The sequence below is a fragment of the Clupea harengus genome, chromosome 8 (genome assembly GCF_900700415.2).
Source record: "Clupea harengus chromosome 8, Ch_v2.0.2, whole genome shotgun sequence".
Classification (NCBI taxonomy): domain Eukaryota; kingdom Metazoa; phylum Chordata; class Actinopteri; order Clupeiformes; family Clupeidae; genus Clupea; species Clupea harengus.
Window position 1 is genome coordinate 21,709,816 of NC_045159.1, and position 18,596 is coordinate 21,728,411.

Here is an 18,596-nt window from a genome sequence, read left to right on the forward strand (position 1 = left end):
ACTGAAATGATATGTGGATAACTATGAGGGGACTATATTTAGTTAAGATGGTTTCTTATCATTAATATTTGCTGTGTTTGGTCGGTCACTGGCAAAGTGTGCATAGCAGGGCTAGTTACAGCTATGTTTCTTGAAGATATACACGACTTGTGTTGAGTTATTGATGTACGTATGTGTCTAACATTGTGAGCTTAGAGTCTCCACTGTGAAGTGTGCAGGACTTAATGTGTGGCTAAAGTAGGTTGAAGTATGCACGGGTGTTAGCCTTTTGATGTGCTACTCAGTTTGCAATTGTATAATCTATAGTATGTGCACAATAATAATATTATATTATAATTATATAATATCCAGTCCCGCACTGGAGGTGAACCCGTACCCTGGGATACCAGAGTTGGGCATGCTAATAATTCGCTACAATCCCTGGGTTTCTTTCTTGACACTAACATGACTCAAATACAGGGAAGGATTTTTTTCCCACTAATTTGCCCGCTAATTGACAAAGCTACATCATACTTGTTTTAGCATATTTAAACATTTTGGTTTTAAAGCACTACAAAACCCTAGTTACCTATGAATTATTTGCATTTGTATGTGGGCTCCTTGTAATAGCTGAGGCGGAACGCAGTGACAGGCATGGCCTATGGAAAATCCCACCTATGTTCACAGCACTTCGCAAACCAAACTGACGCCCATGGTATTTGTACATTCTTATAGAAAGTTGTGTCTTCGTCTAAAGAGTTGTTTTACGCTGTCTTACGTTGATCTCCTCCTCTGGTGGCTGTGGTTCATATACAGGGAACTGATCTCCTCCTCTGGTGGCTGTGGTTCATATACAGGGAACTGATCTCCTCCTCTGGTGGCTGTGTATACAGGGGAACTGCCTACTGATCAGAATGAAGCCTTGAGAGATTAACCCAGGCGCTGAATGCAACAACTGTAGAACTTTATATTATTTGATGTTTCAGAACTAATAAACTTGATTTCTCTCTTTCTATTCACTATATAAGAACATTAATATATATAGAACTATAGCAGTGAATGTGATTATGCTGTATAAACTCTGTACTCTGTTACTCACATTAATGTTTTTTTTTTCATCATTATCATCAGAGCCATCAAACACACACAGAGGCCGGACCACACAGGTGAGAAGCGTGAACTCTATTTCTATGAGTGTTTGGAGGGCATTTTAAGCTTTAGTAAAGTGCTATCTTTCATCTAAGTCAAACATGGAATATGATTGAAATATAAATGGCATCCTCACCCAAAGAGTAGACAATATGCAAGCAATCCATGTTACTTTGTTGCGTGTAACATCTACAAATAAGAGCTTATTCGATTGAAGTTTGTTTGATCTTCAGTGCTTTGTAGAATGTATTGCTTACAACCTAGTCTTACGTCACGATCGAACATCAAGTAAGATCCAAACATCATGTCGTCATGACTCTGTCTTACATCATGATCGAACATCAAGTATCGTGTCGTCATGACTCCCCTCCTCCCTCAGAAGCCCAACCCTGACGGCGTGTATGAGGAGGTTGGGCCTCCACTCCACTGTCTGACCCCCAACCCTGACGGCGTGTACGAGGAGGTCGGGCTTCCACTCCTCCCTCAGAGGCCCAACCCTGACGGCGGGTACGAGGAGGTCGGACTTCCACTCCACTCTCTGAACGCAGCCTCCAGCCTCCCCTCCGTCAGCGCCATGAATCTGCCACCCACAAACAGCAACAAGGCCAAACTCAACACGGTCTATGCCACTGCTCAACTACCCACAAACAGCAACAAGGCCAAACTCAACACGGTCTATGCCACTGCTCAACTACCCACAGACAGCAACAAGGGCCCTGCGTATTCTACAGTCAAATTACCCATGAAGTCTTGTGAGGATCCTGCTTACTCTATTGTTCAATTACCCACAACGCACTGCAGTGATCCTACATACTCTAATGCTAAATTACCCATAAAGCCTTGTGATGACGCTCCGTATTCTACAATCCAGTTACACACAACTCCTGGCCATGACCCTGCGCACTCCTAAGGAACAGGCCTCAGGCGATTCCTTACCTTATTCCCATTACATTTTGACATACAACGTCTTTCATTTTACTTAAAGGTAGAGTACACGATTCTAATCCAACACACCTTCAGTCAAATTCAGCGAATTGCTCCTCAGAATCCTCTTTAGCTGTCGTTCAGTGTGTGCGCTAAAAATACTCTGATTTTGGGACACAGTGGTACAGTAGGTAGAGAAGTCGTTTAGTAATCAGAAGGTTGCTAGTTCGATTCCCTGTCGAAGTGTCCTTGAGCAAGACACTGAACCCCTAATTGCTCCTGATGTGCAGTGTGCAATCAGTGTAAATGTAAGATGTGTATACATTGTAAGTCGCACATATGTAAGTCGCTTTGGATAAAAGCGTCTGCTAAATGTAAATGTAAGTCCTGGTGCTGGAAGTAAATGGGAAACAAACATGGTGGCTCAGACCGAGCCATAAACAAGCCCAGCCAATCAACGCTGAGACCGAGCCATAAACAATCCCAGCCAATCAACACTCAGACCGAGCCCATAAACAATCCCAGCCCATCAACACTCAGACCGAGCCATAAACAATACCAGCGAATCAACACATTCAGCAGCACGGAAGGCAGGGGTCCAATTTGATTGGCTTCTGAAACAACCTTTCGTAAGAATCGTGGACTCTACCTTTCATGTAACGTAGTATTCGCCATAGAATAGCTTATATTTGGCCACGGTACTATGTGTGTGGACACAGAATGCACCAGCTATTCCTGCGTGTATATTAATGAGCTTCTCCACATGTCACATGTCTCTCTCTCTCTCTCTCTCTCTTTTCCATCATTTCTGTCATTGCTTTCAGTCATTAAAAAGCTTTTTTCCTCAAATTGGTCGTATGACAATATGAATTGTAGTCAAATAATCGTAACATAATGAGTTCAACGCTTTTAATTACTTATAGCTGTTCACAACTATAAGGCTTTATCCACGTGGGTTACGGGTAAATTGAAGGTCTAGTCATTTAATGTCACAATTATCATAATTAAAGACGACAAGATTTCAGGGATTCTATTCGTTTCAGTGGAAATGCAGCAATGGCAATTCTGTGCCAAACTATTTTTAACAATGAATAAAGCCTTTCCCTCACCCGCTGCTTCCTAATATTTTATAAAACAACATTGTTACATTCATATTTTATTAATGTAATTCTAGTATTTAGGGAAAAGTACGCACTTCAGGTAGCCAAATATATCTAATAAAACAGGCCCTTCCTGGCTCAGAGAGTAAAGGCCTTAGCATCATACATTTCAAATCCCTGCACCACCTGCATCATTGCTCCCTCTAGTGGCCAGTACAGGAGTCACAATGCACTGGTGCTTTCAGAGGATCATTGCTCCCTCTAGTGGCCAGTACAGGAGTCACAGTGCACTGGTGCTTTCAGAGGTTGGTCCTCCATGTGGAGGTCAGTGCAACTGGAACAGAGGGAACAATGCAAAGGTTCTGTACTGACCACATGTCTCCTATGAGGCTACAGCAACTTCACACTAACGTGCCCATAGGAACGAGTTGTGTTTTACACTAACGTGCCCATAGGAACGAGTTGTGTTTTACACTAACGTGCCCATAGGAACGAGTCGTGTTTTACACTAACGTGCCCATAGGAACGAGTTGTGTGTAACACTAACGTGCCCATCTTGGATGCCTAAAGGTCTTGTGCGTCCAGTGAGTCACACGCTGTTGAGATTGTTGCTTGAGGAACTTCTTGTAGGGGGCTGAGCACACTTTGGGTTTGTGCAGAAGAACATGTAAGATGACAGCTAAGGCCTTCATTACACAGGGCTGTTCATGATGCACCAAGTGCAGACCCCTGCTGTTCAGGAGACGTCCTTCAGTGGCAAACGGATTCTCACAAGAAAACTTGACCAAAGTCGGCCCTCTGTGGCAAACAGTCTCTGCAGCAGATCTTTGTGGTGACTAGTATCCACTGAGCTATCAGCCATCACAGTCAACAAACATGCTCAGACAGCACGTCTCCCTGACTACTATCCACTGAGCTATCAGCCATCACACTCAACAAACATGCTCAACACAAGTCAGCCTGCAAACATTCATTTTGAGTGCTAGCTTTCCAAACATTTCATATTTGTGAACTGCTAACAGGATGTTATTTTTTTATATTTAGACAATACAAATATTTTTTAAACTCAATTGATTTCAAATCATTATGTCACACCAAATCATTATGGGATGCACTTCAGAGCATGCTGTTAACAAATGACATGATATCCTCTCTGCTTAATGTTAATTAGTGGATCACACACAGAAGAAAATAAGCAAAAGTTGCACAAAAGACAGGGTACCAATAGAATGTGCACAGCACTCATAGGTTAGAGACGTGCATCAGTCAGGTGGCTGTTGTGAGGCTGACTGGTGTAGCTATGGAGGACCATGGTGGGTGACCTCAAGTAGCTCAGTGGTTGGAACAGGAGGTGGTTAGTAGCCAGTGAGTGTTTGCAGGCTGACGTGTGTTGAGCATGTTTGTTGAGGGTGGTGGGTGATGGTCAGGGAGACGTGCTGTCTGAGCATGTCTAGTCTGCTTCATCACCACAAACACCTTGATGAGACCCTGCTTTGTTCTTGCAGAGACGTAGAAGGTCATGCATTTTTCCACTTACTAAACTAACAATGAATAACACCTTAATTTAGCCTTCACTAATGAAGTTATGTACATCAATGCAGTTCATATACTGGGGTGGGGTGGGGCTTTGTACAGACATTTTGAGATTAGATCAGGGTTGAGGCCACCATCTACCACTTCCTGCCTTGTGACGATTTAAACCCCCAATGTGCAAAGACCCCACATTCCACTCTGGTCCAGAAGAGAAGGTAAGATCGATTTTCTATGTAGTTCTCCTGAGGCTTCTGTTTGTTTTTAATGGACACTTAAGATAATCTATGAGGTCTTTTTCGCATCTTATTACCTAATTCAGTAATTATCAGGAGAGTGTTAAATGCTCTTAGGCACTTTTCTAATCAGTTTGAAAGCATCTCCATCTTCCTATGGGTACGAAATAAATCAAACTAAACCTAAAATGCTTTGGTCAGTAGTCCAGTTTAAATGACTGCTCTGCTCTGCTCTCCAGGCTCTCTGAAGAATCACCATGAAGATCCAGCTCCTGTTGTGTTTCTTGGTAATCCTCCCGTGTGTCCCTGGCATGAGCATAGACAAGGGGAGAAGACCAAAGCCTGACCAAGACGTCACTGAAAGATACAAGAAGTTCCTCGAGCAACATTTAGGTGGTAAAATGGTTATAAAACATTGTGATAAAGTAATGAATCAGAGGAAAATATTTAAGACGGACAGGGCAGAGTGCAAACGTGTGAACACTTTCTTAATAACCGGCAAAAAGAAGGTTAAGGACGTCTGTGGAAAGAAGGGAAAACCTTATGAGAAAGATTTAACCCGAAGTGTCGAAATGTTTCGAATGGTGGTTTGTAAGTTGAGTTCCCATGGTAAAAGGATGCCTAAGTGTGAATATCAGGGACACACAGGTTCCGAGCACATTGTACTGAGTTGCGAGAATGGCTTCCCAGTCCATTTTGCCGAGAGTTTATCTGCCAACTCGACCACCTTTGCGTGTTCAATCAGTAACACCCTAGGAAATAATCAGACAATGCATTGCTAAAGCGCTTTAAATGCTTTATCTGCTAAATATACTTTTGACTGCACTGCCTCTCTAGGAGATCCACGGATGGAGGACATTTCTGTTGTTGTTTTTTGGTGTTCATATCAAGTATGTAAAGAGGATTTGTGGGATTGTTTGTTCTACTCTGTATCCTCTGAATGAAACTCACATTAAACAAGCTGTGATCATACTCCTTGATGTGATCGTACTCCTTGACGTGATCATACTCCTTGGTGTGATCATACTCCTTGGTGTAATCATACTCCTTGACGTGATCATACTCCTTGATATGATCAAACTCCTTGACGTGATCATACTCCTTGGTGTACATGTAATGAACTTCCTGCTGTACTAGCTTTTTTTATATTTAGACAATAAAATATGAAATTGTAAAAACTAAGTGGATTTCAAATCATTAATCCACACCAGATCATTATGGGATGCACTTCAGAGCATGCTGTTAACAGATAACATGATATCCTCTCTGCTTAATGTTAATTAGTCGATAGTGGACAGAAACAAATAAGCAAAAGTTGCACAAAAGACAGGGTACCAATAGACTGTGCACAGCACTCATAGGTTAGAGACGTGCATCAGTCAGGTGGCTGTTGTGAGGCTGACTGGTGTAGCTATGGAGGACCATGGTGGGTGACCTCAAGTAGCTCAGTGGTTGGAACAGGAGGTGGTTAGTAGCCAGTGAGTGTTTGCAGGCTGACGTGTGTTGAGCATGAGGGTGGTGGGTGATAGATCAGTGCATACTAGTCAGGGAGACGTGCTGTCTGAGCATGTCTAGTCTGCTTCATCACCACAAACACCTTGATGAGACCCTGCATTGTTCTTGCAGAGACGTAGAAGGTCATGCATTTTTCCACTTACTAAACTAACAATGAATAACACCTTAATTTAGCCTTCACTAATGAAGTTATGTACATCAATGCAGTTCATATACTGGGGTGGGGTGGGGCTTTGTACAGACATTTTGAGATTAGATCAGGGTTGAGGCCACCATCTACCACTTCCTGCCTTGTGACGATTTAAACCCCCAATGTGCAAAGACCCCACATTCCGCTCTGGTCCAGAAGAGAAGGTAAGATCTATTTTCTGTGTAGTTCTCCTGAGGCTTCTGTTTGTTTTAAATGGACACTTAAGATAATCTATGAGGTCTTTTTCACATGTTACCTAATTCAGTAATTATCAGGAGAGTGTTAAATGCTCTTAGGCACTTTTCCAATCAGTTTGAAATCATCTCCATCTTCCTATGGGTACGAAATAAATCAAACTAAAACTAAAATGCTTTGGTCAGTAGTCCAGTTTAAATGACTGCTCTGCTCTGCTCTGCTCTCCAGGCTCTCTGAAGATTCACCATGAAGATCCAGCTCCTGTTGTGTTTCTTAGTAATCCTCCCGTGTGTCCCTGGCATGAGCATAGACAAGGGGAGAAGACCAAAGCCTGACCAAGACGTCACTGAAAGATACAAGAAGTTCCTCGAGCAACATTTAGGTGGTAAAATGGTTATAAAAGATTGTGATAAAGTAATGAATCAGAGGAAAATTTTTAAGACGGACAGGGCAGAGTGCAAACGTATGAACACTTTCTTAATAACCGGCAAAAAGAAGGTTAAGGACGTCTGTGGAAAGAAGGGAAAACCTTATGAGAAAGATTTAACCCGAAGTGTCGAAATGTTTCGAATGGTGGTTTGTGAGTTGAGACCCCAGGGGAAAAGGATGCCAAAATGTCAATATTGGGGACGAAAATGTTCCAAGCACATTGTACTGAGTTGCAAGAATGGCTTCCCAGTCCATTTTGACGAGAGTTTATCTGCCAACTCGACCACCTTTGCGTGTTCAATCAGTAACACCCTAGGAAATAATCAGACAATGCATTGCTAAAGCGCTTTAAATGCTTTATCTGCTAAATATACTTTTGACTGCACTGCCTCTCTAGGAGATCCACGGATGGAGGACATTTCTGTTGTTGTTTTTTGGTGTTCATATCAAGTATGTAAAGAGGATTTGTGGGATTGTTTGTTCTACTCTGTATCCTCTGAATGAAACTCACATTAAACAAGCTGTGATCATACTCCTTGATGTGATCGTACTCCTTGACGTGATCATACTCCTTGATATGATCATACTCCTTGACGTGATCATACTCCTTGGTGTACATGTAATGAACTTCCTGCTGTACTAGCTTTTTTTATATTTAGACAATAAAATATGAAATTGTAAAAACTCAGTTGATTTCAAATCATTAATCCACACCAGATCATTATGGGATGCACTTCAGAGCATGCTGTTAACAAATAACATGATATCCTCTCTGCTTAATGTTAATTAGTCGATAGTGGACAGAAACAAATAAGCAAAAGTTGCACAAAAGACAGGGTACCAATAGACTGTGCACAGCACTCATAGGTTAGAGACGTGCATCAGTCAGGTGGCTGTTGTGAGGCTGACTGGTGTAGCTATGGAGGACCATGGTGGGTGACCTCAAGTAGCTCAGTGGTTGGAACAGGAGGTGGTTAGTAGCCAGTGAGTGTTTGCAGGCTGACGTGTGTTGAGCATGAGGGTGGTGGGTGATAGATCAGTGCATACTAGTCAGGGAGACGTGCTGTCTGAGCATGTCTAGTCTGCTTCATCACCACAAACACCTTGATGAGACCCTGCATTGTTCTTGCAGAGACGTAGAAGGTCATGCATTTTCCACTTACTAAACTAGCAATGAAATAACACCTTAATTTAGCCTTCACTAATGAAGTTATGTACATCAATGGCAGTTCATATACTGGGGTGGGGTGGGGCTTTGTACAGACATTTTGAGATTAGATCAGGGGTTGAGGCCACCATCTACCACTTCCTGCCTTGTGGACGATTTAAACCCCCAATGTGCAAAGACCCCACATTCCGCTCTGGTCCAGAAGAGAAGGTAAGATCGATTTTCTGTGTAGTTCTCCTGAGGCTTCTGTTTGTTTTAAATGGACACTTAAGATAATCTATGAGGTCTTTTTCACATGTTACCTAATTCAGTAATTATCAGGAGAGTGTTAAATGCTCTTAGGCACTTTTCCAATCAGTTTGAAATCATCTCCATCTTCCTATGGGTACGAAATAAATCAAACTAAAACTAAAATGCTTTGGTCAGTAGTCCAGTTTAAATGACTGCTCTGCTCTGCTCTGCTGCTCTCCAGGCTCTCTGAAGATTCACCATGAAGATCCAGCTCCTGTTGTTTTTCCTGGTAATCCTCCCGTGTGTCCCTGGCATGAGCATAGACAAGGGGAGAAGACCAAAGCCTAACCAAGACGTCACTGAAAGATACAAGAAGTTCCTCAACCAACACGTTATCGGTGAAATGGGTAAAAACGATTGTGATCAAATAATTAATCAGAGGGAAATTTCTAAGACAAACAGTGCAGAGTGCAAAGATGTGAAACACTTTCTTAATAGCCGACAAACAGATGGTTAAAGACGTCTGTGGAAAGAAGGGAAAGGGAAAACCTTATAAGAAAGATCAGAATTTAATCCAAAGTGAGAACAAGTTTGGCATGGTGGTTTGTAAGTTGAGTTCCCAGGGTAAAAGGCTGCCAAAATGTCAATATCGGGGACAAAAATGTTCCAAGCACATTGTACTGAGATGCGAGAATGGCTACCCAGTCCATTTTGACAGGAGTTTATCTGCCAACTCGACCACCTTTGCGTGTTCAATCAGTAACACCCTAGGAAATAATCAGACAATGCATTGCTAAAGTGGTTTTAAATGCTTTATCTGCTAAATATACTTTTGACTGCACTGCCTCTCTAGGAGATCCACAGAGGGAGGACATTTCTGTTGTTGTTTTTTGGTGTTCATATCAAGTATGTAAAGAGGATTTGTGGGATTGTTTGTTCTACTCTGTATCCTCTGAATGAAACTCACATTAAACAAGCTGTGATCATACTCCTTGATGTGATCGTACTCCTTGACGTGATCATACTCCTTGATGTGATCGTACTCCTTGACGTGATCATACTCCTTGATGTGATCGTACTCCTTGACGTGATCATACTCCTTGATATGATCATACTCCTTGACGTGATCATACTCCTTGGTGTACATGTAATGAACTTCCTGCTGTACTAGCTTTTTTTAATATTTAGAAATAAAATATGAAATAGTAAAACTCAGTTGATTTTCAAATCATTAATCCACACCAGATCATTATGGGATGCACTCTTCAGAGCATTGCCTGTTAACAAATAACATGATATCCTCTCCTGCTTAATGTTAATTAGTGGATCACAGACAGAAACAAATAAGCAAAAGTTGCACAAAAGACAGGGTACCAATAGAATGTGCACAGCACTCATAGGTTAGAGACGTGCATCAGTCAGGTGGATGTTGTGAGGCTGACTGGTGTAGCTATGGAGGACCATGGTGGGTGACCTCAAGTAGGTCAGCGGTTGGAACAGGAGGTGGTTAGTAGCCAGTGAGTGTTTGCACGCTGACATGTGTTGAGCATGTTTGTTGAGGGTGGTTGGTGATGGTCAGGGAGACGTGCTGTCTGAGCATGTCTAGTCTGCTTCATCACCACAAACACCTTGATGAGACCCTGCATTGTTCTTGCAGAGACGTAGAAGGTCATGCATTTTTCCACTTACTAAACTAAGCAATGAAAAACACCTTAATTTAGCCTTCACTAATGAAGTTATGTACATCAATGCAGTTCATATACTGAAAACATATTTACATAATTATATTTACATAAACAGGAAACATAAACATTTTTAATATTTAGGAACTAGTATTCCATAGCTAAGGCAGATCTGAAAGTGCCCCATCTCCCAATGTTAACTTTGGCCTGTGTGGATCTATCACCCACCACCCTCAACAAACATGCTCAACACATGTCAGCATGCAAACACTCACTGGCTACTAACCACCTCCTGTTTCAACCACTGAGCTACTTGAGGTCACCCACCATGGTCCTCCATAGCTACACCAGTCTGCCTCACAACAGCCACCTGACTGATGCACGTCTCTAACCTATGCACAGTCTATTGGTACCCTGTCTTTTGTGCAACTTTTGCTTATTTGTTTCTGTCCACTATCCACTAATTAACATTAAGCAGAGAGGATATCATGTAATTTGTTAAAGCAGCAATGCAGAGTTCTGTTCTAAAACTAGTAAGCTAACTACCTAAAAGGTATGCAAAAACCTTGCAAACACCACCAATAGCCCAGCGGACACTGATAGAAGCTTGCCAACACACTTACTGGTGTCTTTTGGCAGTTTAGCTGGCAATGTCATGCGTGTGAAAGCTTTTCTTCCAATTTTGCAGGGTGTACCAGCCCGTAACACAGAACTACATAGGGCATATCCTGGATAGCTAGTGGGGAAGACACATGTGTTTATCTGTCCTTCACATGACCATATGCTATCAAAATGAATTTGAGGATGGTACAAAACTAGTTGCCTATAAAACCATATCTCAAAAAGTGTCAAATTGTTGCATAGTGTTACTTTAACAACATGCTCTGAAGTGCATCCCATAATGATCTGGTGTGACATAATGATTTGAAATCCACTTAGTTTTTACAATTTTCATATTTTTATTGTCTAAATAGAAAAAAAATATTCTGTTAACAGTTCACAAATATAAAATGTTTGGAACGCTAGTACAGCAGGAAGTTCAAACTTATATTAACATCAAGGAGTATGATCACATCACTCTTGTTTAATGTGAGTTTCATTCAGAGGATACAGAGTTGAACAAACAATCCCACAAATCCTCTTTACATATTTGATATGAACACCAAAAAACAACAACAGAAATGTCCTCCCTCGGTGGATCTCCTAGAGAGGCAGTACAGTCAAAAGTATATATATTTTGCAGATAAAGCATTTAAAGCGCTTTAGCAATGCATTGTCTGATTATTTCCTAGGGTGTTACTGATTGAACACGCAAAGGTGGTCGAGTTGGCAGATAAACTCCTGTCAAAATGGACTGGGTAGCCATTCTCGCATCTCAGTACAATGTGCTTGGAACCTGTGTGTCCCCGATATTTACACTTAGGCATCCTTTTACCCTGGGAACTCAACTCACAAACCACCATTCGAAACATTTTGACACTTCGGGTTAAACTATGATCTTTCTCATAAGGTTTTCCCTTCTTTCCACAGACGTCCTTAACCTTCTTTTTGCCGGTTATTAAGAAAGTGTTCACACCTTTGCACTCTGCCCTGTCTGTCTTAAACATTTTCCTCTGATTCATTATTTTTATCACAATCTTTTATACCCATTTTACCACCTAAATGTTGCTCGAGGAACTTCTTGTATCTTTCAGTGACGTCTTGGTCAGGCTTTGGTCTTGTCCCCTTGTCTATGCTCATGCCAGGGACACACGGGAGGATTACCAAGAAACACAACAGGAGCTGGATCTTCATGGTGAATCTTCAGAGAGCCTGGAGAGCAGAGCAGAGCAGAGCAGAGCAGTCATTTAAACTGGACTACTGACCAAAGCATTTTAGGTTTAGTTTGATTTATTTCGTACCCATAGGAAGATGGAAATGCTTTCAAACTGATTAGAAAAGTGCCTAAGAGCATTTAACACTCTCCTGATAATTACTGAATTAGGTAATAAGATGCGAAAAAGACCTCATAGATTTTCTTAAGTGTCCATTAAAAACAAACAGAAGCCTCAGGAGAACTACATAGAAAATCGATCTTACCTTCTCTTCTGGACCAGAGCGGAATGTGGGGTCTTTGCACATTGGGGATTTAAATCGTCACAAGGCAGGAAGCGGTAGATGGTGGCCTCAACCCTGATCTAACCTCAAAATGTCTGTAGAAAGTCCCCGTGCCAACTAGTTTTGGTACCATCCTCAAATTAATTTTGATAGCACATGGTCATGTGAATGACAGATAAACACCTGTGTCTTTCCCACTAGCCATCCAGGATATGTCCTATGTAGTTCTGTGTACCAGGCTGGAATACCCTGCAAAAATGGAAGATCCGTTTCAATAGAGTTCCTAAGAGATTTTGTATTGTTCTTCTTTGCTATGTATTCCCAATCACTGACTTATATTGCTTATAAGTGATCATACTCCTTGCTGTGTGATCATACTCCTTGAAGGAACTTTTTTTTTTTATTATTGTATATTATCCTATTTTTTTTCGGTCTTTAGCGTTTTTCATTATTACATTGAATTATTGTGATGGTTGTTTTACCCTGTAAAGCACATTGAGATTTCATTGTATTTTAAAGTGTGCTATATAAATCAAATCAATTATTATTATTATTTAACTTCCTGCTGTACTAGATTTCCAAACATTTCATATTTAAGAACGGTTAACTCTGCTTAATGACAGAAAAAGCAAAAGCACTGCTAGAGCAGTTTAGGGCTTGCAAGAGCAGTGAAGGGCCTGCTAGAGCAGTGAAGGGCAGTTTAGGGCCTGCCAGAGCAGTTTAGGGCCTGCTAGAGCAGTGAAGGGCAGTTTAGGGCCTGCCAGAGCAGTTTAGGGCCTGCAAGAGCAGTGAAGGGCCTGCTAGAACAATGCAGGGCCTCATCCTCTAGTCGGCAGGAAGGTGTCTGTGGTGATCAAGCAGACTAGACATGCTCAGACAGCACGTCTCCCTGACCATCACCCACCACCCTCAACAAACATGCTCAACACATGTCAGCCTGCAAACACTCACTGGCTGCTAACCACCTCCTGTTCCAATCGCTGAGGCGTAGAAGGTCATGCATTTTCCCACTCACTAAACTAACAATGAAAAACACCTTCATTTAGCCTTCACTGATGAAGTTATGTACATCAATGCAGTTCATATACTGAAAACATTTTTACATAAAAAGGAAACATAAAACATTTTAGTATTTAGGAACTAGTGTTCCATAGCTAAGAAAAAGTCACAAAACTGATAATTGATTAATTTAGCAAGCCCTGTAGTCCAACTCTATTAACACAAAATTGGGCTAGAATAGACTCTCAGTTGTAAACCTAACTAGCCCAGATCAGAGCACTATGTAGGGTGCAGCCCAGATCAGAGCACTATGTAGGGTGCAGCAGATCCCAGATCAGAGCACTATGTAGGGTGCAGCAGATTGAATCTTACGTTCCTGTAGACTGGGGTGATGTACTGCAGGTTATGAGTGCTCTTTTATCTGACGGTTATTGACCTCGGTTGAGTGCCCATTAAATGCATACCTGGTGCTGGGCAGAGTTTCTGAATTTCATCCTTTAATGATCTGCTTGTGACTTGATGTGACTCTGAGCCCTGGCCTTCCTGGAGACACCCAATGAGAAGTTACCCCTGGGCAGAGGAGAGGGGCAGGTGCACTGGGAAACAGGTGCATGTTGGGGGAGTAGAACGTGATCACTTCAGAATCAACAGCATGGAGGAGGACCCCTTTATCATCATTCATGCATAACCAAAGTCTCATAATTGTGTGAACTTGTTTTATATGTCCATTATGTGTCATATCTGACAGTAAAGGACCATATTCATTTGCTGATAACTATAGATGCAGTGATTTGATATGAGTCTGATGGATGAACCATCTCTTTCAGTAGTTTATAATATGTTATCAGTTCTTTTATGGTTTCTCTTTACATATTTTACCATCAAAATGAATGCAAATGTCAACTTAGAAAGGAAGAGAGAGGGAGTGTGTCTGAACAGTCAGAACAACTGAGCTGTTTTGTAGCCACAATGTCACCACAAAGTGTGTGTGTGTTTTTGCTTCCGTGCAGACTGTGCGTGGGTCTCTCATGACTACAGCACTCACACACACATACATCAGTGTTATTTCACAGAACTAAATGAGTTCGAGATGTGCAAGTATGGGTACAAAACTAAAACTCATCAGGCCAGTGTAAAATGCTTTGGTCAGTAGTCCAGTTTAAATGACTGCTCTGCTCTCCAGGCTCTCTGAAGATTGACCATGAAGATCCAGCTCCTGTTGTGTTTCCTGGTAATCCTCCCGTGTGTCCCTGGCATGAGCCTAGACATGAGGAACCTGTCCAAGATGTGACAACCAGATACAAGAAGTTCCTCGAGCAACATTTGGTTGGTAAAATGGATCGAAAAAAAAAGACTGGGAAGTTTCTAAAACAGACAGTACTGAGACATCGTATGATATGAGACATCAATTGGGCCAGTAATAAGCAGGGGGGAAAACATCCTAAATGTCCCATGTGATACAAGGGTTAGTCCAAAGAGTGGAAGTACAGAGTAACCTCAATGCAACTCATCTTCCCATCTCACTCCTTTTCTCCTCGTCTTTAACGAATGGGACAGAAGGTCACTCACTGGATTAGAGTTCTTTAACGAATGGGACAGAAGGTCACTCGCGGTATTAGAGTTCGTATTCAGTTTTCCCCAACGGTTCCCTTTGTGCCTAACAGACACACACACCATTCCCTTTAGGTCTAACACAGACACACACACAAACACCGTTCCCTTTGTGTAACATGGACCTTTAGGTCTAACACACACACACACCACACACACACACACACACACACACACACACACACACACACACACACACACACACACACACCGTGGCCTTTAGGTAACATGAACCTTTAGGTCTAACACAGAGAAAGCCCAGTACGTAGTCCCCTTCCTCTCTGGCATAAACTGCTCATTCAGGCTAAGCACAGATAACCATTGCAGATATTTATTCCATTATTTACATGTACACACACACACACACACACACAGCAGTAGCTGAGAGTGACTGAACTAAAGTGAATGGATAATGGTGCGGTTCCTCAGTTCCTGGACGTACTCCTTGGCCTGGTCCAAGCCCGTGCTGCTCTCGGCCGCCGGAGGAGTTCCTTCCACCAGCTTGACGAAGTAGTGGCAGTGCACCTTGTCCATGACGCCGAACATCCCTCTCCCGTGGTAGCGGATCCGCTTCAGGTACTTGCCCTTGGACGAGAAGGACTCCGCTGCGGGGGCAGAGCAGAGTGTGAGCGGTGAATGCATACGTACACACAAGACACACTTTCTGAACAACAACATGAGTTGTTTTAGTTTTTGATAGGCATTTCAGATGTTTTTTTTTTTTTTCACTTGAAAGACACAATCCAGTGTTGACAGTACAAAGATATTTAAAGTATTGCTAAAATACTCTGTAATCTATATGCTATATGAAAAGACAGCTGGAAATTCTCAAGCCTCTAAATGTTATATTCTAAATGTATCTATATGTTAATTCTAAGTTATGTGACGAGGCTCTTTCAAAACAAACAATCTCTGAATTGATTTACAAGAAATATAACACAAAAGAACAAAGAGACCACTGTGAATGCTTACCAACATACAAATTAGATTTGTATTCAACATTATGACTCCTTACTGCCATCTCCTGGGCTTCTAGTAAAACCTAAATCAGTGGAGAAGAGACACATCAGTAACTTCAGGGGATTGCGCTGCATAGTAAAATACATAACTCTGCATAATCACATTCCATTATAAGTGCATAACACTATGCAACTTGATTATCTTTCTACATATACATGCCTAACAAGGTCATTGCTGCTGCCACTGCCAATGACAAAGGCAGACTGCAGCGTATCATCCGTTCTTCCGAGAAGGTGATTGGCTGCAATCTGCCATCTCTATAGGACCTGTTCGCCTCTAGGACCCTGAGGCGGGCAGGTAAGATTATGGCCGATCCCTCCCACCCGGGTCACAAACTCTTTGAGGTCCTTCCCGTCCGGCAGGAGGCTGCGGTCCATCAGGACCAAAACCTCACGCCACAAAACCAGCTTCTTCCCGGCTGCCGTTGGCCTTATTAACAAGCCCCCGCCCCCACACCTCAAGTCTGTGTTATGTTAACACACACTACATTGCACACTGCACATTCACACTCCTGCCCTGCTTTTTGCATTTTACCTCTAATATACTTTTTTATATACATTATTAATATATATATATATATATTGTATCCTATATACTGTGTTTCATCTGAAGTACTTCTCTCATGTGTAGTACTTAGTTTGTTTTTATGTTATGTGTAGTACTTATTGTGTTTGTATGTTTTTATGTTCACTGTATGCACCTATACACCAGAACAAATTCCAGGTAGGTGTAAACCTACTTGGCAATAAACACTATTCTGATTATCAATGATTTGAAGGTTTCTTACATCCTTCACCACTTTGGCCCCTTTCTTGTCGCTGAACTCAAGCTGAGCAAGGGCTTGGTCAATCGTCATTCCTTTGACCTGGTTGAGGATGGAAAAGCAATTAGACGACTCACACCAACGACAGATTGATAAATTGATGCATGCCATTATCTCTCTTATTTTCAATATCTGAAGAAATAGTGCAAGTGACCTCACTGAAATCAGTATACAACAGTAAATAGTATACCTATAGCTATATAAAGACCTGTACTTTATTATCTAGCATATGTACTTATCCATGATAGGATTGTTGTGACAAGGGAATAAACAACTCACCAGTTTTGCTATGTACCACATCTTGTCTTTGCTGTATTTAGTTTGTCGTCGACAGTGGAACACCTCCTGTTGGTCAAAGTTGCATTTTTATTAAACCAATATGGTCAAGATATGTCTTTTCTCTGATAGTGACAAAGCACACAACTAGGGAGTAAACTTTAGTTAATCAGTCATATCAGCAGTAGAATCTCTGCATTGCAATTCCGCATTAGTTGCTCCAAGGTATTATTATATTGGTTCCTGCATTATGCCATTGTATAACGTGAAGATTGAGCTATGCTAGCAATAATTCCACATCCCACAGCCCTTCAGCTTCACATATTGGCTTGCTCAATCTCCTACTATTTTCCTCTAGTGAAGACAATTTCCAGCGCTGACAGGTAAACGCTTACCGCTGGTCTGCGTGGCTCATCGGCCTGCTGAGGTGGATAAACAATAAGGTTTCCCTTCTCCCACTTCTTGCGCCCATCAAGAGGTGCACTGGTGTGAATACAGCATGTAACCTGCGGCAAACCTACTCCGCATAACCTGCCAGTACCAATAGAAAATAAGGATGAGACACAACAGGGTACATGTCATGACTGACACGAAGCACAATTTGCTTCGCTTGCTTAGTTAAGGCGTGCTCTAAAAGTGAGGTTAGACAATATTAGCACAGATGGTCGTAGCCGTTGCAAACGAGTTTAAGCTAACCTTGAATGTAGTTGTCCTGCGAAACGTCGGAGGATATTGAAACCTATAAACATCAAGTGGGTACATTAATGAAGCATAGTTAAACACATCGAGTGATATAAAATTCTTAACATTTTCTTGCACATTAACATTTTTATATCTGCCTTACCTCCCCCTGTCAATGAGGGAGCAGCCATGTTTGATTAGGCAGGACGTTTTGCTTTACGGCAAGAAGTGTACGGCAACAAGCACTGTCCAATGAATGGAAAAGACTGGAAAGACTGAGTGATGCACACAGTTAATATCTACACAATCAGAAATATTTTAAATATGGCTGAATGACGATATTCAACCAGAAAACACACATATAGTGCCTAAAATATAGCGTTGTTAAAGCATTTAAGTTATTACAGGTACGGTTTGGTCCCTTTCGGTGTCCGTAGGATATTTACGACAATTTCGACAAGTTTACAGGTATTGCGTTGAATTGTCGGGGCGGCATGTGCGTTGTAAAGAGTGACTGCAATTTGAACTTGAGTTAATATATTTGCCCCTCTATCTACAACTCTATAATTTTTTCAGGATGCACGAAAGACTTCTTCCACCCTCTCCAAACTGGTACTGCTCACGATGCAGTGATACTAACGCTAAAGGAATACTAGGGTTTGGAGCAAGAAACTCAATATACTTAGTACAAGTGACAGCAGCATCACCAATAATATTGGGTAAGTTGGCTAAGTCCTTAAAAAAGGTATTTTACTCACTGA

General features: G+C 41.7%; 2 protein-coding genes and 1 long non-coding RNA gene across 3 annotated transcripts in view; 2 read left to right on the forward strand and 1 right to left on the reverse strand.

Annotated features, from left to right (window-relative positions):
• Positions 1 to 6,658: 6,658 nt before the first annotated feature.
• Positions 6,659 to 7,246, forward strand: LOC116221366. The gene is made up of 2 exons (XR_004164080.1): positions 6,659 to 6,787; positions 7,047 to 7,246. It is a non-coding gene; the product is annotated as an uncharacterized LOC116221366 (long non-coding RNA).
• An 8,098-nt stretch (positions 7,247 to 15,344) lies between these two features.
• On the reverse strand, positions 15,345 to 18,076 carry mrpl22 (mitochondrial ribosomal protein L22). Its single transcript, XM_031572330.2, has 7 exons — positions 17,999 to 18,076; positions 17,851 to 17,893; positions 17,550 to 17,685; positions 17,158 to 17,223; positions 16,843 to 16,920; positions 16,008 to 16,077; positions 15,345 to 15,640 (listed from the first exon to the last, which is right to left on the reverse strand). Exons 1-7 carry the CDS (start codon positions 18,024 to 18,026, stop codon positions 15,432 to 15,434), a joined length of 630 nt encoding a protein of 209 aa, XP_031428190.1. The 5' UTR covers positions 18,027 to 18,076; the 3' UTR covers positions 15,345 to 15,431.
• A 123-nt stretch (positions 18,077 to 18,199) lies between these two features.
• The window catches only part of gemin5 (gem (nuclear organelle) associated protein 5), a 29,446-nt gene continuing 29,049 nt past the window's right edge, over positions 18,200 to 18,596 (forward strand). The window contains exons 1-2 of the mRNA XM_031572329.2: positions 18,200 to 18,303; positions 18,412 to 18,554. Coding sequence (XP_031428189.1) covers positions 18,413 to 18,554 — 142 coding nt within the window. The 5' untranslated portion in view covers positions 18,200 to 18,303; position 18,412. The remainder of the gene's footprint in view (positions 18,304 to 18,411; positions 18,555 to 18,596) is intronic.

Coding starts and splice junctions, on each gene's coding strand:
- mrpl22 (XM_031572330.2), bottom strand. CDS start 18,026: ATGGCTGCTCCCTCATTGACAGGGGGAG. Junction 17,686..17,850: donor GCAGGACAACTACATTCAAG/GTTAGCTTAAAC, acceptor TGGTACTGGCAG/GTTATGCGGAGTAGGTTTGC. Junction 16,921..17,157: donor TGTGGTACATAGCAAAACTG/GTGAGTTGTTTA, acceptor ATCCTCAACCAG/GTCAAAGGAATGACGATTGA.